Raw genomic sequence first — 25,370 nt, forward strand, 5'->3', positions numbered from 1 at the left:
GGCTTGAACTGGCCTCCTTCCAATTACTAGTCAAGTACCTTAACCACTGAGCAACCACTGCCCAACAGCTACCACTGCCCAATTGTCAAAGATTAGATGGATTTACTGACAAGCTCTGAACAGCTTGTTATACATTGACCCAGAAATGCCCTGAAATGATCTGGGGGCTGTGAAGACCAGGGAAGAAAAGAAAACTCACTTTCATGATCCTCTAACCAATCCGTTGCTATATGACCCTTATAGCATGGTGCATTGTCCTGCACAAAATGTCCTTCTGCCACAGAGTAAACAGCTGCAATGAAGGGTTGAACTTGGTTGGCCACAATGCTTAGGTAAGCCCTACTATCCAAACATCCATCCCCAAGTATCAGAGAATCCAGGGTGTGCCAGGAAAACAATCCCTACACCATTACTCCACCTCCAGCTGAACTGTTGACAACAGACAGGAAGGGCATATTGATGCATGCTGCTTGTACCAAATTCTGACCCTCCCATTAGCATGGTGCAACAGAAATCTGGATTCATCTGACCAGGCATGGTGTTTTTCCACTACTTAGTAATTCAGTTCTTGTGTTATTTTGTCAACTGGGGTCTTGCCTTTCTGTTTCCTTTAGACAGCAATGGCACTCGAACTAGTTGTCTGCTGTCCGATCCATGGAAACAACACATTTTCATTCTGACATGTTAGTGGTATCACCAATGTAGTATTTGGCTACAGTTTGCTTGAATGTGCATTGTCTGTTCGTCAGAAAGAATCTTGATATCCTCCTCTGCCCCCTTTCATCAACATGATGTTTATGTCCAAAGGATCCTCTTTTCCTGAATGTTTTTCTTCGATCAAACTATTGTCAGAATACTCTCAACACTGTAGCATGAAAAACCACACAAGATTGTCAGTTTTTTTAAATATTGGCTTCGACTAGTCTAGCACTATGCCTCATCACACAGATTGCTCAATTTTCCAAGACTAATGAGATTACACATTTTAAATAACTCCATTTCTAACAAGAAACACTCCTGTTAGAAATGGAGTTATTTAAAATGTGTAATCTCATTAAAACCGTTGGTTTTGATATGTTGAATGACTTGCTGTAAAAAGCAGTTTTTCTTTCCTTTCTTTTTTAGGCTAAAAACCAGGAGGAGAAGCGATTGTGGCTGCATTACCTCAAGAGGCTGATAGTGGAGAACCACCCTGCATCTCTACCCCAGAAGGTTAGTTTAGGACAGATGCTTCCAAATGTTTAGAATCTGCATTTTTACAGTGTAGGAAGTGTAATGCTAAGACTAGGCGGCTCCAGTGAGCAACCAGCATGTCTGAAACAAGTACATAATACTGCAAAATGTTTATGATTGTAAATATAGAATATCTCTTTAATATAATAGAATATAATAATAAAAATATAATACTATATTTTTTTTCACAGGCAAGACAGGTTCTTGGTGATGATTTCTATCCATGTAAGTATTGCATGTGCTTATTTATACATCATGAATGGCATGAAGTCAGGAACCTAATGGTTACAATCCTGCTCAAGATAGAACTCAGTCTCAACTGTTTGGGAGCTGCTGTGGGTGGCAGAAAATTAGTAGCGTGTATGTATGTGGTTAACATTTGGCATATGCAAAAGATGAATGTCCATGCAGATGTTATATGCAAATAATGTTATGTGCACTGTTTCTATCTTTTAATAAGATGTCAGTGATGATTTTTGTTTGTGTAATTTGACATTCAGCCCCTCAGTTTGAACATGAGCTGATCCGAAAACCTGCCCCTTCTCCACGACTGGATGATGCCTCCAGCTATCACAGAGGAAGAAGACAATCAGGTATGTGAGTTTTAATGAGCAAAATGTGTATGAAGTTATAGTTGTTTAATTATTCTAGCGAAAACAGTTCATTAAGGAGAGGTGTGTGGCTTCTCTTCGAACATATGCTTGATGTGAAGTCAAGGATGCGGCACTTCTCCAACCTCCACAGGCAGGGCAGCGGTTCACCACTCTTGCATTTTACTGACACCTGATGTTGTAGCTGTATGGCTACAGCTCACATTCTAGCTTCTGTATTCATGCAACATGTCAAACAAATCATCCAGTAAATTGTGCAGCACTATGACTGGTACTTGTTTGAAAGTCATATTTTTTTTGATACTTTAGACAGTGCAGTTTTCTCCCATTAGTGTGTACACGATACACTTTATAAAGTAGAATATTTCACACAGGGAGGAACAGTTCTGCTGAGCTTTCCTAACAATAGTGGAAATATTACTACCCCATTTCAGGGTGTTGCACTTAGTACTCCCCAAAACTTGAATGACTCAGTCTTATTCTTTGCTGTGCCATTTATTTTAATGCATGTGGCTGTTAACAGAAGTTCTACTGATTTGAACTGAACTGGTTTGGAGATGGGCCCGCTCTTCTGTTCATAGCTTCATCACTGATCAAGATGAGGCTCACACTGGTTTGCCTCATAAACTTTGACAACTTGACCGATGGGTATTTGGAGTAGCAGTCACAAGTGTATATAAACAGTATTTAGAGACAGCTGTTTATAGAGGTTCAGAGAGCTGGGTGCTTAGCTGCACTTGTCAGTGAGCCTAAGCCTGTGTAACTGGACTTAGAATGCTGAGTATTTATTGTATTTCTGGCATATGTATTGTTGGAGTTCAGATGATTTATGACATGACAGAGGAACATATTTTCCCCAACTAACTGAGCAATTTGCCATATAAGGAGGGCCTAGGAGTTTGTAAGGTAGGTCAGCACAAAACACCAATATGAGGTCCTATAGTCATTGTGATTTTGTCACTGTTGAGAATGTCTCAGTGGAAGACACTTTAAATTATGCTGGGATATCAGAGAGTTTTCAGGAATGCCAGATGAGTTATGTCATTGGGTCTAGCTGCATTTCTGATGCTGTGTTTCTGAGCAGCTTGTGAACCTCTTGTTGTAGTGCTAGAATGGATTTCAGTGCAGATCATTGCAGCAGTAATAAAAGAGAGTCCACTGAAATCACCTAAACTTGGTTTGTAGTGAGATTAAGGAGACAGTAAAAACCAGATTACCTGTTTGACCAAAGTGGGGGTGGTCAGCAACCATCTGAAAGTAGTGCAGGATTCTCCAAGTTTCCCATGTAACTGGCTTTTACAGCTAAGGGCCTTGTTGAAGTGTATTCTTCACTGTAGTGAAATACCATCTCCTATGTAGAACTAGTCTACTATAGTGTACTAAGAACTAATAACTAAACAACCTTCCCATTTAGCAAGAGCCAGAATTGCTGTTATGGGACTGGTTAACAAGTTGTAGCACTTTGGGCTTATAAACCATATATTTAACTCAAAATCTTAGATATCTTTGCGTTTCATTGCCACTTTGCATATGCCATTCTATAGAGCCCCCAGAATTCATCTATACTCCTGAGAAAGCCAGGAAAAGCTTTCCAATGCTAGTGGAGGGAAATCTGCCATATCGCCGTGGGCGCAGACAGTCAGGTATGTCTACCATGCCACTATGCAGACTTGCATCAGAGAGATCTGTGAGGTGCTATATAGAGATTTAATTTAAGCAAATACTTGTGATGACTTTCAAATCGAAAAACACATTTATTTTATTGTAATTAATCTGTATGTGCCCCTAGCTCCTGCTAATGATATAGAAGCAGCATTTCAACAAGGTGGTGAGTGATAAGTATTACCAGTGGGCTTTATCATGTTGGCCTTTACTGATAACCTTTTTATATGCGTGTTATTTCATTGTGCATTGAAAGCGAAGGTGAAAGGATATATGTATCATAATGCCATCGCTTATGTTACAGGCAATAAATAAATAATTTTAATTAAAGTGTAATTAAGTCTCAGATACATTTGTACTTAATACACTAAGATCATTTTGTTTCTAATTTCACCCATTTATTTTATATTTCTATGCCTTCTCCATTTGCGGATGCCAGTCTCTTTAAAGGTAGGAAAAAAGATTCATTTTACAACAACATCAAAACATTTTTCTGCAAAGCCCTCTAACATTTTAAATATACCAGATAACAAATGTACATTATGAAAGATCTTCACCCAGTTTCTGCTTTTATGATTTGTGGTCTGCCAGGCTGGGAGTGAGGGTGAGGTGTATCCACAGGTGGACGGTCTGGGCTCCAGCGGTAGCACGAGCACGCTCGCATCATCTGTCATCGAAGTAGAGTCAGGCCAGGAGACCCGGGGCCTGGCTCAGGAAGAGGACGAGGACATGGTCCCTCTCTCACCACCCCCAACGCTCTCCATCACAGAGGAAATCATGCAGTTTATCAACCAAAGTCGTGTACGAGAGGGAATGGCAGAGCTGTCCACTGAACTGGTAAGCCATACACTAAAAATATGATTTGATCACTCAAGAAACTGGAAATGTGATAAATACAGTATAAATACAAATATGAAATAGAGAGAAAACCAAGCCCTGATTGGACTTCGTTCATTTTACAATGAAGCAATCACTGTATTGAAAGCAAAGTCATTTCAGAACTAGGAGAATCCAACAACACCAGAAAAAAACATGTCCCTTTTGATATGTCAACACTAAAGTGAATATTAGAAAATGAAATACTGGAAAATACAGTTAGATAGTTTGTTACATATCACGTATTATGCCCACTTGCCAGGCAAGGCCTTTCATTAAACATGCCATTGATCTGTTTACAGTGTGAGCCCAGGTTAGAGTCCCTGGATGCCCAGCCCACTGAACCACAAAAAGTAGATGGACATGACCTACCCCAAGTAAAAGAGGAAGACAATCAGCAAGAGGTTATTCCCAACAACCTCGAGTCTCAACAAAAACCATTTGATGTTATATCAGACCATGAAGATGATAACAACCACTCTGCACATAGTTTCACCACTGACTCACCATCTGTGAAAGATTTTAGAAAAGAAGATATATCTCTCATATGTCCACTCTCTCATATGTCCAAACATATTGGAGGTATGACGTCCTTGGAGAACAACCAGAGTGAATCACACAAACCACAGGTATTCATAGCCACAACCATGCCTCAGGAGACTGAGGCAGCTGAGGACACCACTGCCGAGGATGAAAGATCTAATCCAACAAATAGCATAGAAGAAGCCATCAAAGATGAATCAGCTGAACCCCATTCTCTCTGTGATCACCCCCCTTCATGCAAACCTGCAGAGAACTCTCAGGCACCTAAGGTGGGAGTTGAACAGAAGCTGACAAAAAATGACAGGCAGATCATTGAAAAGATTCGCAGCTACTATGAGGCAGCAGAGACTGTGGTGGATGATGGGCAGGCAACACGAAGAAACAGCTTCTCCGATATACCCACAGGCTTGGTAAAAGATTCAGTGTCACGCTTCAACATCTTTGTTCCCCAGGTCAGCTGCGATTCTGAGAGTGGACGCTCCGATTGCAATGACAGTGATATCATGTCACCTCCACCCATTGTGCCTGACCAAAACAGAAGCTCTTTTACACAGCCAATCAGTCCTGCTTCTGCATTTTCATGCAACAACCAAGGACAAAGTCAGACTGAATCAAAATGTGATGTTGACCTGCAGGCTTGTGACTTCAAACCCTGCATGGAGCTATGGAAGGAGAAGGAGAGGAAGGCATCCAGTTTCCAAAGGAACCTGAAAGATACTGGGAATAAAGTGGACAGCTTTAATGAAGACAAAGAACCATGTGCAATACATCCATCATCTATAAATGATAAGAGGACTCAAGGACTCCAAGGAAAAACAATGCTGGAGCAAAACAATAAAGAGTGCACAGGGATAAACAGTCCTCAGGAAAAACAAAAGGCTGCCAAAATACTACAAGCTGTTGCTGGGACCAGAGAAACAATTGCTCTTAATAATAGTCTGGATGGCCTACCCAGTCATATTAAAGTGGGGCGCTTGTCTCGCCATAGCAAAGTGGGTCCCTGCAGTAAAACACTTTATGAAGGTATGGCAGATGTCACAGGTTTAGGATTTTTTGAAGATGGACCAATGAGTCAGTGCTTAGTAGAAAACTCAGAAAAAATCCTGAGTAAGGTGCAAATGTTAGCACGTATGTACACAGCCAAAGCAAGCAGTATGAAGGTACCACTACATCAGAAACAGACATTTGTAGCACAGCGAGCATGGGTAGCACCCAATAAAGTCAACCCTCCTATAAAGTCTCAGCAGATGTTGCATCAGGCACAGGTGAAGACACAAGATCAACTCTCAGGTGAGACCCTGTACCTAACTGTAATTATATCAGAATATGAATTACTCATAGCTATAGCATTAATAAAAATGAGCCTTTAGGAAGTATTATTGATTTAATATCAAAATGTTTTCCTGTTTGACAGATTTTCACATGGACTCTGTCATTTCCTCTTCAATTGAGTCTTTTGGACATGTTGTTGTTAGAGAACAGTTCACCACAACCCATCACCAAGAAAATGATTGCAATCTTATTGGACAAAAAGAGCTTACTACACAGCTTGGATATAGTAAAACAGAAACGTCTTTGTTTGAGTCCACCATTGCTTGCACCGAGATATCATCAGCAATAATAGAGGAGAATTTGGCTATACAAATGGGCACTGATGAGGTGTCACAAGGCATTGATATTGTTTCCACAGAGAGTTATGAATCGAGCAAAGAAGAGCAAGCCATATCACTTCCTCCTTGCTCTCAATCACAAGCACAAGTTATGTCTGAAATAACTGATCACTGTGAGCAGAAGTCTGATCACACTTTGTGTTCAGTAAGGGAAGATAATTCAGCAGCATTCTCCACATGTGTGAGAGAAGATGGAATTCAAACACAGTTGTCACCTGGGGACAAACTAGTGATGTCTTGTGGTTCTGACTATAAGGTTGAACTTTTTACTGATCCTGTAAAAACAGAATTTCTCAAAGAAGAAGCCTACAATGCTGGAGAGAAATATAACTCAGTTTTAAAGCCCCGTGACAGCAAAATGTCCACTGTGGATACATTTGGTGAAATGCAGCTGCAGGCATCAGTATATTCTGAATTTCCTGATTATGCAGCTACTTGCACTGAGAACTGCTTATCTAAAGAATCTCTGTCATCTATTGATGTTATAGAGACATCTCTTCCTATGGTGTCAGCCACATATGTGGGCAACAGCATCTCGGACAGAACAAGCAACACAGAATCCCAATTGTTGCTGGATATACCCATCTCCAAAGTATCTGAGCAGACATGTTTGTCACAGCCCCAGTCTCAATCTTCACCTACAGCAAACTTTACAAAAGTGCCATTCCCGAGGGATATGCATAATCCAGAGCCTTTGAAAGCCAAAGAGGAATCAAACAATGGTTTGCTAGTGTTAAGCCCACCTTCCACGCCTCCTCCATGTGGACCTACCACAGACAACCTCCCAAAGTTCACCAGCCAAAGACCTTCCAATCTGCCAACTACTATGGGTAGAAGGAGCCTCTCTGGTAACTGGAACACATTAAATCTTATGTCTTCCCAAAGGTAATTCATACAGCATGTTTTATTCTTGTACATAGCAACAGATCTGGCTTGAACATTATCAATTTCAGAATGAAATGTGTATCAATTTGATTTATCATCAGACATAACTATGTCTTTGTTTCATATTCAAGGTCATTAATTTTGATCTTACTCCTGTTTTGGTTTCAGGATACCACAGACTCGACCCTGGTCCAGGGATCAAGATCAGGATTACATATCTTCTGCATCTGCAGCTTCTTCTGATAGTCTGTCTATCAATGATAAATCTTCAGGCATTCCATTAGGTTGTTCTGTAGACACAAGACCACTGTCTGCCTTTAGCACTCGTCTTCGGATGCGCTCACCCTCTCCTGTGAGAAGCTCTCAACAGCCCACATCCCCTACAAATCCATCTGCCCTCGCCAAGTCCCTTGCTGCATCCTGTATCAGTCAGACTATCTCTCAAAGCATGGCCAAAAGGAATGCTTGCATCCAGGCCAGGTCCCCTACTGCCAGTTCCACTCCCTCCTCAGCATCAGTTCTAAGACTTAGATCTCCCTCTCCTAAACCTACCAACCTGCACAACAGTGCTCAGGCTGAAATTGGCACTGTAGGGCTGGGAAGCCAGATTCCTAAGTGTCCCCCTTCACCTTTTTGTTCTAATACTCTGTGCTCCAGCGCAGCACCTATACAGTCTCCTCCTCCTTATTGCTGCCAACAATCATTGTCCCCTGCTCCCCTCGGAACATACCCCTCGGTGTCTTCTGTTGGACACACACGGTCAGATAACATTGAACAGTCTCCTCATACTAGTTTGAATGGTAACAACAACAACAACAATAACAACAATAACAGTCTGTTTAGTAACGGATGGGCCAGTACAAAAACATTATCATCAAATATGGGTGGAGCTTCTCATTGCCATGATCCACATCAAGTAACCTCTCACAACAGAATTGCTCGCCCCTTCCTATCCTCCGAGCCTAACTCACGTGTGCAGTCACCCTCAACCTGTCCTTCCCCATCTCTGTTCACCCGCATCGGTTCTCCACCACTTCTTCAGAGCAGTGTTGGTCCATTGATAACCAAGCCTCCCAACCCACGGGCCCTCAGGCAAGGTGGGTCTAGCCCCTTTATACCTCTGTCTTTAGAGCTTTCTAGGAGTGCTTCAATTTGCTCTTTGTCTCCATGTGCAAGTCCTAGGGTAACCTCCCCACCTCCTATTGGCATTCCTACAAATGTATGGTGCATTGCAAGCCCTAAGCCAAGGAACCCAATACTAGCGACACCTCCATTCCCAACAAAAGCAGAGGTGAATTCTACATCAAGAAGTTATGGAATCGCTTCTCCATTTTCAGGAGTCTCTCCAAGTTCAGCATCCCACACCTCCCAAAGCCAGCACAAACAAAGGGGTAGCAATTTGTCATATGTGAGTCTGGCAAGAAGGCAATCCAGCCCATCCAGAAATGAGCATAGATCTTGGACTGAGAATGGACGATGGTCAGTGGACTTAGAGTTGGGCTTCAACTAGTCCTCATGGGCATTCTTTACAATGGCACCCCAGTGTGCGTCAGTCCAGGACCACAGTCTCCTGTTAGGCTGACTGCTGGTAAGACTAGCCATGGTGGAAAACATCTACCAAGAATTGCCTGGCCAGATGTGCATGAACTGCTGACCAAATATAATACAGAGGACAATTCTGAATGTAACAATATACCCTCTTTTTCTTATCCTGAAACTGGACTGGAGGACTCAGAACTAGGAAATGCTACATGCCAAAGTAGTCTTATCTGTGCCTATGTGGCTTGCACCACCCCTGTGCCTGAAAAAGACACTCTTAGACAGTGCTCGGAAGAAGGAAAAACAGAAATGAATGTGCCCATACAGGGAAATAAGGCAGCATTGAAAACCAGCTATGCCACCACCGTCAACCTGCAGATTGCTGGAAGTGGGAGAATTACATCCTTCACTAATGCCCAGGTTAGCCTCACTCAGACCCTGGCACCAGTGACAGACACCCAGGGCATGAGAAGGGTCAGCATAAATGGCTGTAGCCTACCACTGCAGAACTGCAAGAAACTCTAAGTGGAACTTCTCTGAGGCCTTATACGATTCTGCCTCTGATGACACTTTAACAGGCACTTTAGCATGTAGTAAATGAATCATACAGAGATGCAGGTCCACCTCACTGTAATGTTTTACAGGTGACAAATTACGGGTGTCAAAAAAGTATGCTTATGATCACTGATCATTTTAACTCCTTAGTTGCAAAGGGTGCTTTTTTCATACAACTCACGTGTGGATTACTTTCTAACCAGGATTTCTGAAAATTTCCACCAGTGAAGTGGTTTGTGCTATTTAGCAGTGTTATTTTATTGTTCTTTTTATATAAGTGTATCATATTCTAATTCCTTGTGTGTAACTGAACCAAAGCCTGTCACAAAAAGCTTTTCATTGGCTGCAATAGGTAGTTTTTATTTATAAAATAGTCTTTTTTTTATAGCACTTAACTCTTTTCTCTCAGTTTGCACAGTTTCATATGTGGTCTGTAAAAGTACTGGGTTTCAGACAAATAACTCATGAGAAGAAATTTACATTGTGTTAAGGTTTTATTAGGGGATCTGTTAAAATGGAATTTTACACAAGGTATTCATTTTAAATGCATACAAAGTCCATTTACAAAGTTAATCCATCATACCTTTGCAGAGCACTTTAATAATATCCTATAACTGAGGTAATGGTAAGTTGAATTATTTTTTTTATTTATAGATTACCAGCATTTCAACTGACATCATCTCCAGTGGATTTTGTGGTCATAATGCCTTAAGCAGGTGCTTGATATGAACCTTTAATGTTTGCCATCTGTACAAAAGAAACAAGAACCTGGGGGGAAAAGCCGACAGAAGATGTTCATGTGAATAATAACAAGTTTGTAATTTAATAAATGCTGCCTTTAACACAGGTCACCCAACCTTGGCTCTTGATGCGGCAAATCAATCTACTACATTAAGTGTGTAGTTCTTCACAGTGTGCCCATATAATAATAATAATAATAATAATAATAATAATAATAATAATAATAATAATTTATTCCCTGGTTAAAAATAAAAAGCTTTGTCATGTGAGGGGTTTTGTCTATGTGTATGTGTAAATTACCAAAATTCTTATAAGTTACATTTCCTACAAATCCATGAACCCATTTTAATCTAATAACTTATTTAATATGCTACAATATGTACTTGATTATCTTATTCAGTCTTGGGGGAAATATACATTTAAAATTAGACATTGCCCCTTTTCTCTTTTGCCTCTTTTCTCCTATGTCTGCGAGAACCAACACTGCTAAGCAGGAATGCTCAGTATGACCAAATGCATAGAGGAGATGCCTTTTTAACATTTTTGCACCTACCAACTGTAGATGCCTGCATCAACATCCACAGAAGACAATCAGTGTTTCTTATTCACAACTATAGAGTATCCATTCAACCTTCACTTACACAAGGTGTAGAACAACCAGCTCATCAGCTAAGTATAAATTCTTGATACAGTTGGATCAGATGTGCTAGAGGAGGAATCACTTCTCAGTGGTGGCCCAGGTTGAAAACCCTTGCCCAACACTTGCATGCACAGATGTACATTAAACTTGCTAATGAGGCAGTGAAGATGAGGATGAAGGACAAACCTGCCCACAGCTGTGTCTGTACTGACTATGTGAGGAGACCTGGCTTTGTCAGACGAAAACCACTAAGGAAGTAATCCAGTGACAGATTCCAAAAACCTAGAGAACTTGATCAACCAAGTGTACAAATTTGCTTGCGGTGTATAGATTGACTGAGTTATAGTACTCTTGCTCTGTGATACCAACATCCCCCCACCCCATATTTACTTAGTATCATCATTACTGCTGAAGTACCATGGCAATTACTAGAATTACAAAGCATTACAAGCTAGATATCATTCTCGATGATCCATAGCACTGTACAGATTTGTGTTAAACTTGGTTTAATAATAACCTGGTTTAGATTATCAAGACTTAATGAGCTGAGGGTAAACCTACTTTTAATGAAATATGCTCTCGTCAAACGCATACCACACTACTAGCTATATGTGAAAGTCTACGTTTCTTCAAAAGACAGACAGCAGCTGACTTTGGACCAGATCTTACCGTGATTCTGGCGCAGTACATTGATTCTGGGCACCGCAACTTTAACTGTTAAACTAAAGCACAGGCGCACGAATTTAGTAACCAGTCAACCCGTCTCTTGTCTGGAATTCTTTTTCTCCATGAAGATGACGAATCTCTGGATTAAGGAACACGGTTTGATGCGCATTAGCAGAATGACATTGCACAATGACGTCTGCTTAACTGTAGATAAAAAAAAGCCTTTAAATAACCACGTGTGCGTTTAAACATATCTATTACTTTTAAAAAGGACGTCATAGGCTACTTAAGTACACCGCTCGAAGCTCCAGTACTGGGGCCTGAGCGTTATCTTCACTCTGCATAGTATCTGTACGTATCTAGATAAATCTATCTCGAAGCCTAAAAATACTGATTTTACACAATTTAACAACTGGACAGTGACAATCTTTTTCAGTGTCTTATCGAGAGATGCACTTATTTTATTATTTAATTTTATGACATGACTGGGATCGGTTCGAATGAGGAAGACATCTAGTTTGGTGCTATTGTTTATGGCAATTACATGTTTTTATTAGCAGATATAGGCCTATTGATAATGGCATATGAACACAGTGTTTCATTATAATGACGTATACATCTTGCAACTTTTACATGATTTCTTTTGCTAAACAATGTCAGTTTATATCTGCACAAATTGAAGGACTCTTATTTTAACTGGAGGGCTTTGCAGAAATGAGTGACCTCACAGGCTGGCAATGGCATTTCACAATAAAAAAATGTCATTTTATAGACAATGAAAATTCGGACGAATTCTTGTTTCTGCGCTCTTGTGCATAAAATGATAAAATGAGCCATTTCTCATTTCTTTCATTTCCGATTCAGTGTATCAATCAAAGATAAGATCGTTTTTCGATTTTAGGATTAGAAAAGGAAAACCAATTAACAAAAGGTACACAGTCCCAAAAGATAGAGTCTCAAGAAAAATGGGCCATCACGTACAAAAACCTGGACGCCTTTTAATTTCTGTGTATACCTTGAAGTTTCAGTTACAATTTTTAGTTTTTCAACTACAGTTTTTGTTTTCAAATCAGCGAAACTATTAGTACGGCTTTGGCTCCGTAAATGTGCGGCCGCCATAGGGCAGGCAGGAGAGATTATGGAACCCACCTGCTCAGGTGAAACCGGCCGTATCCCTTAAACGTTTTTCCCAATTCAAGTTCAAGTTCAAAGTTCAAAGTTCAAAGTTCAAAGAGGGTTTATTGTCATTTCAGCTATATACAAGTACACAACAAAAACGAGACAATGTTCCTCCAGGACCATGGTGCAACAGACAACATGCAAACAGTGGAAGTGAAAACAGTCCAATATAGTGCAAAAATGTCATTAAATAAACATTAAATAAACAATAATAAATACAGGACAGGACAAATACAAAACACTGTCGAACACTGTCTACAAATGTTTATAATAGTCGGCCGTAGACACTGATGTTCAGTTTTACGTTAGCGCGTGAATTTATTCGGGTTAAACTCAGATCTGAAATGTGTCAGATCAGAACTCTGTTTAAAAAGAAAAATTCTCATGAAATAGCTCGGACGGCAGAACATACAAGTCAGTGATTATCCAGGCAACGCAGCGCTGTCTAGATTTCTCTTTCCCTCTTGAATCTTTTCCAGATAAATCCTAGGAGGGAAGATGTGGAGTTCTCTGGAATTAATCTGTCAGTAAGGAAAAACAGCATTGTGAAATGTTTCGCCCAAACTCTGCTGCGGAAAACTGCGTGAGCCAAAAGCTGGCAGAAAATGGAAACGCTTGTGCTTATCACTCTGCATTTTTCAGTGGGGTGAGCCGGAGTTGAAAATTTTTTACCAAGGACGAAAGAACAACGTCGCTAAATGGAGGCGACTATCTTATTTCTTTATTTGATCGCCGTATTTTTGAGACAGGCAAAGTGTTTGCCAGTATGCAGTATCGAGGCTGTGGAGATGGTGAAGTCATTCTTGAAACTACACCCAATGGTATCACGAGATGTGTTTCTTTATCTAATGAATTGCAGTAATTACCCTCCTTCATCATAGCAGGTTACATTTATGTGTGGTATTTAAAAAATTGTTTTCAAACCATTCATCTGAATTTTTGTTGTTGTTTTATTTGTTTATTTTTGCTAAACTGAAAGAGAAAGTGGCTTGCTTTCGTTATGTAATCACTAATCTATATAATCACTTATCTATCTAGCTGCTGACACACCTAATGATCTAAATCCATGACAGTCGTTTTCACGGGAGTTCTGATTGCTAATACTTAACACCCACTTTATAAGAATCATATGACACAAATACACAAATACAGAGGCCACCTTGTTGCATCTGCCTTACAGAAGTGCAGTTGTGTAGTTATGTGCAGACTGTAGCCCATCTGTTTCCATGCACATCACTGGCTAGTTTCTGACTGCAGGGTTATTGCTGACAGGATGCTATTTGGGTGATGGTCATTCTCAACAAACACTGAAATGTTGGTGCTATGATGCATTATTACAAATCTAGCGCAGAAAAAAAGTTCTTCAAATATAGTCTAAAATGTCCTGTGAATTTAGTAATTCAGCTGATTCAGAATGTCGGGTTGGTGGTTGATCATCTTGTTGAATTGAGCAGGCTCTGCTTATCTTGTATCACCCCACCTTGCTGAAATGGCTTAATGCAGCACACAAAGCAGCTGTAGTTTTGAAGTATGGAAGGCTTACAAAGCTGCAGTTTGCTCAAAAAATATTGACAACCTTGGCAAAAAATTAGATCAAAACTGGCTGTAAAAATATGCTTATCATTTTGGTTGTTCATTCAAAATATTAACAACAAATCTAACCTATATTTTAAGAATAATTATTGAAATAAAAAAATCTAAATCTTATAATGAAATAAATATTTATCTCAAATATATGTGTGTTGCAATTGTTGGCACCCCTTCAATTTACTTTGTAACTTCCCTTTGCAAGGATAAAAGCTCTGAGTATTCTCCTCTAATGCTTAATGAGACCAGAAAACACATGGCAGGGGATCTGAGACTATTCCTCCAAACAGAATTTCTCCAGATCCTTTAGATTTCAGGGTCCCTGCTGGTGGACTCTCCTCTTTAGCTCATCCCACAGGTTTTCTGTGGGGTTTAGGTCAGGGTATTGAGATGGTCATGGCATCCTGATTCTGTGATCAGTGAACTATTTTTGTCTTGATGTTGAGGCATGCTTTGGATTACCAACCCACTGGACGAGGCAATCAGATTTTTATTTAATAGCTGAAGATACTTGATGGAGTCCATGATACCATGTATCTGGTGTCATCAAAATATGATGCCACTGAAAATTCCAGCAACATCCGGCAAATTGTAGGCGCTTGAGTGTGTTGATCCTTGACAACAGAGGCTTTCTTCAGCCAACCCTCCCACACAACTTGGGGTTATGTAGATGTCTGATTGTAGTCTGGGAGATGTTCTGACCCCACAACCTGCAATTCCCCTGATGTGATCTTTAGAGTCTATTTGTCCACTTGAACCCTTCTACTCACTGTGTGTGGAGTCAATATAGACATATGTCATGTTCCAGACAGATTCTTAAAATCTCCATTTGCTTTAAAGCAGCTGCAGGTAACCTGTATAAAAATAACTTTTTGTCATTTGCTAAAATTGTGATTATGTCCTGACAGTTGTACATGAGAGATAATCTGTGAAAAATATAGGCTCTTGCAGCTCCAACTAATCTTCCTAATGTCATTTGCAAGAATCCACTGTGTGAGGAGTGTCTGATGTAGTGTCAATCATTGCTTCAGCATGTGGTCTCACTTGGTCAAATGAATGGGAATATACTTCCGTTATATTTCACTAATGACAATTTCTTGGGCTGCCTATGTGGCTCACATAGATTCAATAAAATATTTGTTTCATGATAAAATTTAAAAAGTTTTTCTTATCAATTTTTTCTTATCAATTATTGTAATTCAAATAATGTTTAGATTCGTGTTAATGTTTTGAATTAAGAATCAAAAGGATAAACAATAATGAATGGATTTTACAGTTTGTTTTGCTCAGATTTACTAGAATTTTTTGAGGGCACTGTGTATGGGATGTGCCCCATATAAAATTTCGATCTCCATGTAGACTTTTGAAACAACCATGATAAAACAATACTAACATTATACTTAGTTCTTATAGTATGCCTATACTTGAAGAAGAAAGAAACTTGATTAAAGTTAATTTAACATTATGTTTGCTAACTTTATCTAGTTGTTTTGTTGGAGTTAGCTTAGGTTAATAATTTAGTTTATTGGATTGTAAGATGGGATCTTTGTGATGGTGATAATGAGGATTGCTAATTAATAATTTGTTCTGCCTCATACAGTGTAAAAAATGCTGGACAAGTCAACAGCCATATTTATTGGCTGTAATATCAAACATCAGTTATATTGTATCATCATGTCAATGGTTTATATGATGTTACAACTGAAATTTGTTAAGTCTTATCAAGGGTAATGTTGGGGTCTATGAGCGACTGTATCCTAAATGCTAAAAGGCACATAAACAAGACTTGTGGGTATATATGGGCTATGTCAATTTAAGTCAAATTTATTCATAAACTGCCATTGTCACAAAGCAGCTTTACACATGTCCAAGTCCAAGCTCCCAGTAAGCAAGTGAAGGATGACAGTGGCAAGGAAAAACTACCTATAGTATGAGGAAGAAACCTTGAGAGGAACCAGGACTCAAATGTCCATCCTCCTCCATCCGACAACAGACACCACAATAGCAAGTCCAAGTATAAAGATGTGTAAATTAGTGAACTGTGATGTGCAAAGATGGACTCCGGCAGATCTCGTTATGATAGAGCCAGAAGGAAACAGGCATGAGAGCATCCTGGAGCACCAGCATTCCTCCACTCTCAGTCAACAAAATTGAGTGGCAAAAAGAGGAGAAGTGACAGCATCATAACATCCCATTTTAGCAGAACTCTCCATGCCCACGGACTCCCAGATCTACGGCATTACCTGAGATGGGAAGTAATTAATAAAATGCCTGAATATACAGACAGGTTTTCAGCCTAGCCTTAAATATTTAGACTGTCTGAATTAGGAAGGTTAGTGTGGGAGCTTTATAGGAGTTTTATAGGAAAAGGCTCTGTGCCCTGCAGTAGATTTTCTTATTCTTGGTACTAGTAAAGAGCCTGCACCTTTTGATCTAAGCAGACCTGGTAGGTCAAAATGCACAAGGAGCTCGCTAAGGTACTGCGGGTCAAGACCATTCAATGATTTGTATCTGTCAGGTAACATGGAGAGGATTGACATTCAAGCTATGTTGACTCTCCCCTGGTGTTCCCCTGGACTCAATGTTAGGCTTTCTTCTCTTCTCTTTGTATACTCGTTCTCTTGGTGATAAATATCTTCTTATGGCTTCTCTTACTACTGCTATGCTGATAACACCCAGTTAACTCTTTCTTTCCCACCCTATGACACGCAGGTTTCTGTATCTCAGCATGCTTGACTGACATTGCGTCATGGATGACTGCCCACCACTTGAAGCTCAACCACAATAAAATTGAGTTTCTGTACAGTCGTGGCCAAAAATTGACTGAAACAAATTTTGATTTTCACAAAGTTTACTGCCTCAGTTTTTTTTTAGATCCTTTTGTCAGATGTTTATATGGTATGGGCTTCCTAAAAATTTTGCCTAAGAACACTACCATGATTAAGGAATGGTATCAAAACATCCTCCAAGAGCTTCCAGCAATCCAGGATTGTTGAACAGTGCTTTTTCCAGTATGACAGAGCACCATGTCACAAGGCAAAAGTGATAACCAAGTGGCTCAGTGAACAGAACATTGACATTTTGGGTCCATGGTCAGGAAACTCTCCAGATCTCAATCCCATTCAGAACCTGTGGTCAGTCCTCAAAAACAGGGTGGACAAACAATAATATAAGACAAGAATGGGTTGCCATCAGTCAAGATTTTGCCCAGAAGCTGATATCCATTATGCTAAAGCGAATTGCAGAAGCCTTAAAAAAGAAGAGTCAACATTGTAAATATTAAGGCTTTGCTTAAACTGGATGTATATTTCAATAAAAATAATAAAAGAAACTTATGAAATTCTTATAATTGTACTTCAATATACCATAGAAACATCTGACAAAAAACTGAAGCAATAAACTTTGTGAAAACCAAAATTTGTGTCAGTCCCCAAAATTTTGGCCATGACTGTACATCTCAGAAACTTCCAGCCCTTACCATGAACTCACAGTTTCCTTTGAGAACTTCCTGGTATCACCATCTGAAGTTCTAGGAGCCATTAGACCTTTACAACTTGTCCAGAATACAGCAGCACAACTAGTCCCATGCAATCTTCAAACAGACTGAAGACCCATCTATTTGTGGAATATTTAAAAGACCATTGATCCTATACCTATGTTGAGTAACTGAAACTAGTAACTACAATAGTATTTCTTGTAGGGTATTGTTTGTTACTGCACTTATCATTGTCTGAGATAGAGCTTATATGTGTTTTGCACTTTTAGGTATCAGCATTGATACCTGTGTTTCAAACGTTTTCTAGTTCAATGGTATTTTGAACTGTAACCTACTGTACTGACTAGGATACACTTTATAAGTAAGTCTTATTTGGTAAGTCGCTCTGGATAAGGGCGTCTGCAAAATGCAGTAAATGTTATGTAAATTAAAAGTATTTTATAAACAATATGAAATTGTACTGGGAGCCAAAGTAATGTAGCTAAGTTGGGGGTAATGTGATCAAACATTCTAGTTCTAGTAAGAACTCTGGCTGCTGTGTTTTGAACTAGCTGGAGCTTGTTTAGGCACTTAGTGGTACAGCCAGACAGTCAGGCATAACAGTAGTCCAGTCTGTTAATGTTTGAGTGGAAATTGCTGTGCAGTGCAATGACTAAGCTTAACAAGTGTGACAAAGACCATCACCCCCTTAAGTAGAGTGTAGTGTGACAGAGACAGTCACTTCCTGAAGAAGAGTGTGGTGTGATGGAGACGATCAGCCCATAAGGAGAGTGTAGTGTGATGGAGACAGTCACCTCCTAAAGAAGAGTGTGGTGTGATGGAGATGATCAGCCCATAAGGAGAGTGTAGAGTGATGGAGACAGTCCTGAAGTGCAAGAGAACTGGCTCTTTATTCTGGTGATCACAGCACATGTTTGCTACCTGAAAGACCTAGGTTCAAGTCTAGCAATTAGGCAATTAGGCCTCCTGAAGTCACCTCCTGAAGTGCAAGAGAACTGGATCTTTATTTTGGTGATCAAAGCACATGTTTGCTACCTGAAAGACCTAGGTTCAAGTCAGGAGGCCTAATTGCTGTCCTCTGCCTTTGATACAAATGGTGTCAGGACTTGGCTGTTATCACCAACCCTGCTGAGTGGGATTGGTTTGAAGCCCAGTAGGAACCCCAGGTGAGGGTTTTAGGTGTGACCCTTGATAAGTGGAGGATGTGAAAGAGACAAATGAAAGCATACAGGTGTGCTTCCTGAAGAGAAAGAGGGTAGTATGATGGAGTGGGAAGATATGCGTTCAGTCTGCTTTGCTACACCTAGATGTCTTGCTATCTTATGTGTTTGTTTTACTTAGTTTGAGAAGCTTGTGCTTCAACTTAGAATTTTAATGTTAAGCCTAAAAGTTGATCTTATTTATTTACTTGAAAGTTGACTAAGCTTTACATTTTTAATGGCTTTGTGGGTGTTGCACTGGTGTCAGTGTCTGTTTCACTGGTGGACTGAGTGTACTCAGCCACATAAAAATCCAGCCAAAATACATTTGTAGGAAACTGACCACTGATGAACAGTGGAGGATGTCTTATCCAAATTACAACAGATAAGCTATTGTCTCTACTTGTACAGTGAAATGAATGACTAGCTAAACCAAAGTACTGTAACATGTACAATGTACATTAGTTGTCCCCTAGTTAAAAGAAACATGGCTTACCACACAACTACAGTGTTTTAAATAAATAAATCCCCCCGTATATAGTTATAATTGTCATGCACTTGGAAAAGTTGATGGCATTTGTACCAGTTAGGATGGGCTGTTTAATGGGTTGTTTACAAAAAAACAAAACAAAACAAAAAAACAGGGCTTTTACAGAACTATGAATTTTACTATTAGGAAACATGAATAGGCCTCCTGGGTCATAGAATGAAACAACTAGTTTTATTACATTCTGTCGTTTGGAACTGATAACAAGAGGGACTCAGTGAAAGAGGCTGTATCTGGTTAATGTCATTGTCTCATCTGTTTTTAATTTCACATTAGTGCTAACACTGCCACTAGGTCTTGCATCCATGGGAAGCATGTGTTATTCCTGTTTGTAGCTTAGCCTAAGACGTCGTTAAGCTTCCAGGCGTATCTTAACTTTGCAGTATCCCAAATGAGAGATCTCGACTCTTACCAAGTAATTTATGGGTTAAGAGCTTGTTTTCATTTTCTGGTTATTTGCCATCCAGAGTTTAATTTCACTCAGCCACTCATTTAAACACTTAAGTAAGCACAAGTCAGTAGGCCTAAATGGGGGATAGAGCTGTGTATCCTGTGCTTAGGCGCATACTGCGCAGAGGTCACCAATTTTCTGCAGAGTCAATCTCTACAGACATTCAAACTATTTGGCCTTCAGATTAGCTCAAGAACAGTGTGTAGGGAGCTTCATGGAATGGGTTTCCATGGTCAAGCAGCTGCATCCAAGCCTTACATCACCAAGCGCAATGAAAAAATTTATAAGATCTATTGCATTGTGTAGCTTGCATACACTTGTGCTGCTGTGTGTTTCAGTGTAGCATGGCTGGGCAAAGTCTCACTGGAGGGGCACAGGAAGAAGAATGGACAGTACCAAAGGAAATGTGTAGAGAATCAGTACACAACAGAATTAAAACCAAAACCAACCAAAATACCCTTCAACTACCACATTAGTCTAATAGCCCTCAACCACAACTATGCCAACAAATAAATAACACCTAAATTTCAATTGCCCCATAGACAACTCTCTCTCAACCAAATAACCATGAATGGCCAAGTGATCTTCAATGGGCTCTATTCATATCAGACAAATAACTTGCGAAACAACTACCTCACAGCTAAATAACCCTCAAACAAAATGATCCCCATCAGCTAAATATCCCTCAGCAACAACCCCAATGACCCAACAGCCTTCAGAAGCAACCATGCTAAAGGATATATAACTCCTCAGCCTCAACTTAAAAACATCTTGATTGCTGTTAAAATGAAAGTTAGAATTGCATTTCACAGTACATTAAAAATATAGACAAAAAGGTATATATATACATATATATGTGTGTGTGTGTGTGTGTGTGTGTGTGTGTGTGTGTGTGTGTGTGTGTGTGTGTGTATGTGTATTGAAAGTAACTGTTACTTGGCCTCTGTGTGAAAATTAGGGGTTACTATACTTCTTATAAGTATAATAGGTGAAAATGAATTTGACGGTGTGGACAAAAAATTTGTAACAGCAAGCCAATAGGCACATTTTGATAAAAAATAAGAGTTGAGAGCTTTTTAAAAAATGTATATATGCAGTATCATTTTCAAGAGCATAAAGTTATATTTTTTTCAATATTGCATCGTGCTTTTTCCCTTCTCAGGAATCAATGCTAAGTATTCCATATTAACAATAACAATATAGCTTTTTAAAAATGACAACAATGTTTTCTTCTATCACAACAGGAATTGTATGATTGCAAGCTATATACCCCAACCCTAAATCATTATGAGGTATGTGATTTGCATGTATTATATAGTATTTCATATAGAATTAGAAATGTGTTTCCTAAATTAACATATGCATATATTACACATAATAAGATTCTCATATGTAATAAGTGAATACAAGGACAGTAAATTCAAAACAGACAAAGTGTTTATTTTAAGTTTAGTTGGTCCTGAAGTATTCTGGTGTTCTTGCCTTTGAGTCCTCAAAGAGTTCTCTTCTTCCTTCAGCAGAACTGTTCCAAATCCATGCTAACATGCTTTGCAAAGGAAGCACGAGTTCTTATTGAAGAGACTCAGAAGAAATTTTCTGCATTACCCAGAATGCTCTTGGGGCTCAGAATACGAGTGAGTATGACATTTTGGAAACAATCTTAACAATGAAGTTGGCATCTGCCATATTAAATATATGTACACACACATTTATTTATTTATATATATATATATATATATATATATATATATATATATATATATATATATATATATATATATATATATATATATATATATAGTGGAGGAAAAATCAATAGGACTAGAGCCAGATGTGCAGATGAGTGAGCTTTATTGGTTCTGTCCCTTATGCATCGAGGGAAAGAAGCCCCAAACTTCTCTCTCACATGAGTTCATATACTGCCACCATTCCCCGCTGTTCTCTCATGAGCTAAAATCATGACTCCAGCTGCCAGGCCTCCCAACCATCCTTGAACATTCTTTCCTGCTAAAAGCAAGTTGTTATTCGCTGCTACTGTACCCCTGCCCAGCAACAGTTAAACAATAACTGTCATTCTCCATTCACCTTTCTTGCAGACTGGTCAAGTTGAGACTGGTCACTTAAAGGTCACATATTCCTTACTTCCTCCTTTAAGCAAGCATTAAGCATTTTCCCTCACAATATATATGAAAAAGTTATTTATAACTTTCAATGCTGAACGTAGTAGATTGTTTAATGACATTTTCTGAGTAGAATCTACCTAAAAAAGTACTTAAATTCAATGTTTATTTTCATATTTTAAGTGAATTTAATAAGGTTTATAGGCTTAGTACTGTATGATAGTCAGACCTAGGTTTAGGCTATAGGCTGAGAAGTGGCTACCCTTCTCAAATGTTGTTGGCTTTTGCTGTCAGCATGTCACAACATTGCTGTTGCTCTAAACTCTCTATAAAGCCTACTACTATTTCAGTAGCAGCACTCTGCTGTAGTGTTATGCCATAATCAGCACAATTTATTCAGAAATTTGCTGCTGACCCAAAAAGGGCAAGGGTGCTTCACACACCCCAAAAGTCAAATTGTATTCCTTTATGTTCACTTGTATGCTCCTCTCCTTCTGACCCAGAAATACGTTCAACATTACCCTTTTAAGTAGTGGTCTAATACTGAACAGAAGTGGAGGATGATAACATTTTCTTTGTGTCCCCTTCACTAGGGACTTGACAAAATTACATAACTTGATTACACCCATGCATCCGCACATGGCAGCCATTAGTAACATTTGTATTAGCATCATTCCTTTTTTTTTAAATTAATGGTGGTCACTGGATAATTTGGGTGCAAACCTATTGCTTGTCTTCCATTACTTTCACATTGTCATTCATTTCCACTCTTGGGATCCTCTCCTTGTCTATTTTAAAATTCAGTAGACACATGAGGGCAGATAAACAGAGGATACAAGGACAGGTAGGGAGTGTGACAAGGAGCGAACGGGTGGCACATCAGGTCACTGTGCATAAGACATACATTAAGCACAAATCTCATCCTCTGATGCAATTTTTAACCTTAAGCATTTTGAGGTTTCTTTCCTGCTGTCCTGCCAAGATTACAGAGCTGCATTCTGAGCCAAGAAAAATCACAGCAGTGTGAAAAAGCACTTAATAATTTCAATAATTTCAAAACTAGTTCTGCAATACACCATACACATTATTGTTCATTGGAGCTATGCAAAAGGCCTTTTTATTCCATTCTTATGTAGCTGCCTGACTCAATAATATGAGTAACATATAGTTAAAATATATATCGTATCTAGACAGTACTCTGGTAAAACTTGTGAGCATATCTTATCTGAATCTAAATATGTACATCATGAAATGTGCCCTCTTCCTGACTGCATGAGAAGAATGGGTGCCCAGCAAAGCAAAATTGTTTTGGACATACGGTGCATCTTTTTTATGCAAACATCATTCAAGCATGAACTGTCTTAATTCATGCATTCCAAGTATTTAATTTCCTAATTAGTCAGACAAGTTTTCACCATGCATTGGCTATAACAACACAAATTTTCAGCTTTTCACAAAGTTTGGCAAATCAGAAGATTCTTCCACTGAATATAGACAGCTAGCAACTGAAAGACATTCATTATTTATATTGGGATAATAGTAATAATCACAATGTTGTTTAAGTTTAAGACAGTTACTCTTTGTACCATGACTGTACAATTTTGGTGTTAATAATTCACATAATCTGACATAGTGCTGTGCTGGTTTTGCTGAAACCTACTTACTGTGTTCAATATCCATGTTCAGTTGCAAGACAAGATGAAGACTTGTCCAGACTGTGAGGTCTACAAAGAAGAAAAAGCAGAGATTTTCCTAAACACTTTACTTAATGTTTTGCAAATGATGAATTCAAAGGATGCATGCTCTAGGTAGATGGAGTCATTATCTCTAGAACATGCTGACGATTTAGACTGGATTTTTTGGTCAGAGTGAAAGAACACACATAAACGCAGCATATAAATTTTGTTTAAATAACAATAGATTTTGTCATGTTTTTCAGCATAGGATTGTATTTCATACCTTATATTATAACTTAGAATTAAAAATATAGTGTATCCCTGTTGTAGTAAGCAGTTTTGACTCCAAAGTACCTCCAGGAAGACTAACCTTGTGAAATAAATTAAAAGCAGCAGACAAGACAAAATTCATGTTTTGTAATTATTTTGGCTTTGTGAAAAGTTTTGTGTTAAAGGTTTTTATGTTTGAGAATAAATTTATTGAAATTGAATGTGTACCGGCTACATTACGTGGTACTTAAACATCAAGCTGTAAGACACATTAAACTCACCAAAGCTGCAGCATATGCATGGCAGATTATTTCTCTCTCTTTTTTTTTGCTGCTTCAGCTACCCTGACGTAGTTGAGATTTACTGTACTAGCCATCAGTAAGCCTTTCAAAATGTCAAGTGTTGTAATTATTGCTCTTCATTTATTTACTTTTTTTTGCCTACTGTTTGTTACAACTCTAGCTAGTGGTATCTGTGAGGTATGGCTGGAAGTAATGCAATGGAAACATCTTTGAAAGAAATCACTCAAAATAAAGCAGAGGTATTAGAGGTTACTCTGTGTCATTTTATGAAGTAACACATCATACAGCAAAACAAAGTAATGCCTTCTCAAACCTTTGTTATATTTGATAATAATCTATACAGACAGAAACTCACAGCGTTGCTAATGTGAAAAGCACCCTGGTTGTTTCTTTTTGCCTGTGATCTGCGCAAAGGAGCTGAAGTATAATTACGTAGGCTGGGCTGATCTTTGGGTTGCTTTCTAGATGGGATAGTGTCAGTATATCTGAATGCTATTGGGAGGACTCAGATCAAGGGCAAAACAGTTGTTTATGACTGACAGGTAAAACAGTATGGGGGACCAGTGGAGACTTCTTTTCAAGCCTGTTTTGTAAGTAAGTGCTTCTCATCCAGGTCTCTGAGACACACCAGATGGTGAAGGTTTTTGGACACTTACCTCCCTCTGGAACTAATCCATTAAGAACCCCAAGTACTTGCTGAGGTCATGTATTTATTCTCACAGCTAAGTTAGACAGGCCTAAACATGACTATTTCTTAACAATATTAAGAATAACAGCCAACTGCAAATTTTACCCATGATGTAAAATGTCATGGGTATGCAAACGTCATGAATTATTATGCAATGGGACAGGTCTACGCCTACCTCCTTCCTGACCCACCTCTCTCTAAGCCACATTCATTTCCTGCCTCTGCCTCTCTCAG

General features: G+C 39.0%; 2 protein-coding genes across 3 annotated transcripts in view; both read left to right on the top strand.

Moving 5' to 3' along the window:
- Positions 1-9,288, top strand: part of plekhg2 (pleckstrin homology domain containing, family G (with RhoGef domain) member 2) — a 35,628-nt gene extending 26,340 nt beyond the window's left edge. The window contains 10 exon segments of the mRNA XM_026997666.2: positions 1,126-1,212; positions 1,425-1,458; positions 1,734-1,826; positions 3,389-3,487; positions 3,634-3,672; positions 3,946-3,956; positions 4,098-4,343; positions 4,685-6,215; positions 6,340-7,480; positions 7,649-9,288. Of these exon segments, the coding sequence (XP_026853467.2) occupies positions 1,126-1,212; positions 1,425-1,458; positions 1,734-1,826; positions 3,389-3,487; positions 3,634-3,672; positions 3,946-3,956; positions 4,098-4,343; positions 4,685-6,215; positions 6,340-7,480; positions 7,649-8,990 (4,623 nt within the window). The 3' untranslated portion in view covers positions 8,991-9,288.
- Positions 9,289-13,359: 4,071 nt separating this feature from the next.
- On the top strand, positions 13,360-24,700 carry il15l (interleukin 15, like). 2 transcript variants are annotated; one of them, XM_035534297.1, is made up of 4 exons: positions 13,360-13,621; positions 21,325-21,372; positions 21,598-21,714; positions 23,887-24,700. In XM_035534297.1, the coding sequence occupies exons 1-4, from the start codon at positions 13,499-13,501 to the stop codon at positions 24,010-24,012; spliced, it is 414 nt and encodes a 137-aa protein (XP_035390190.1). In that variant the 5' UTR covers positions 13,360-13,498; the 3' UTR covers positions 24,013-24,700. The 2 variants fall into 2 exon arrangements, with proteins under 2 accessions (XP_035390190.1, XP_035390191.1); XM_035534298.1 differs by having other exon boundaries at positions 21,601-21,714.
- Positions 24,701-25,370: the final 670 nt, after the last annotated feature.

This window comes from Electrophorus electricus, chromosome 15 (genome assembly GCF_013358815.1).
Source record: "Electrophorus electricus isolate fEleEle1 chromosome 15, fEleEle1.pri, whole genome shotgun sequence".
Classification (NCBI taxonomy): domain Eukaryota; kingdom Metazoa; phylum Chordata; class Actinopteri; order Gymnotiformes; family Gymnotidae; genus Electrophorus; species Electrophorus electricus.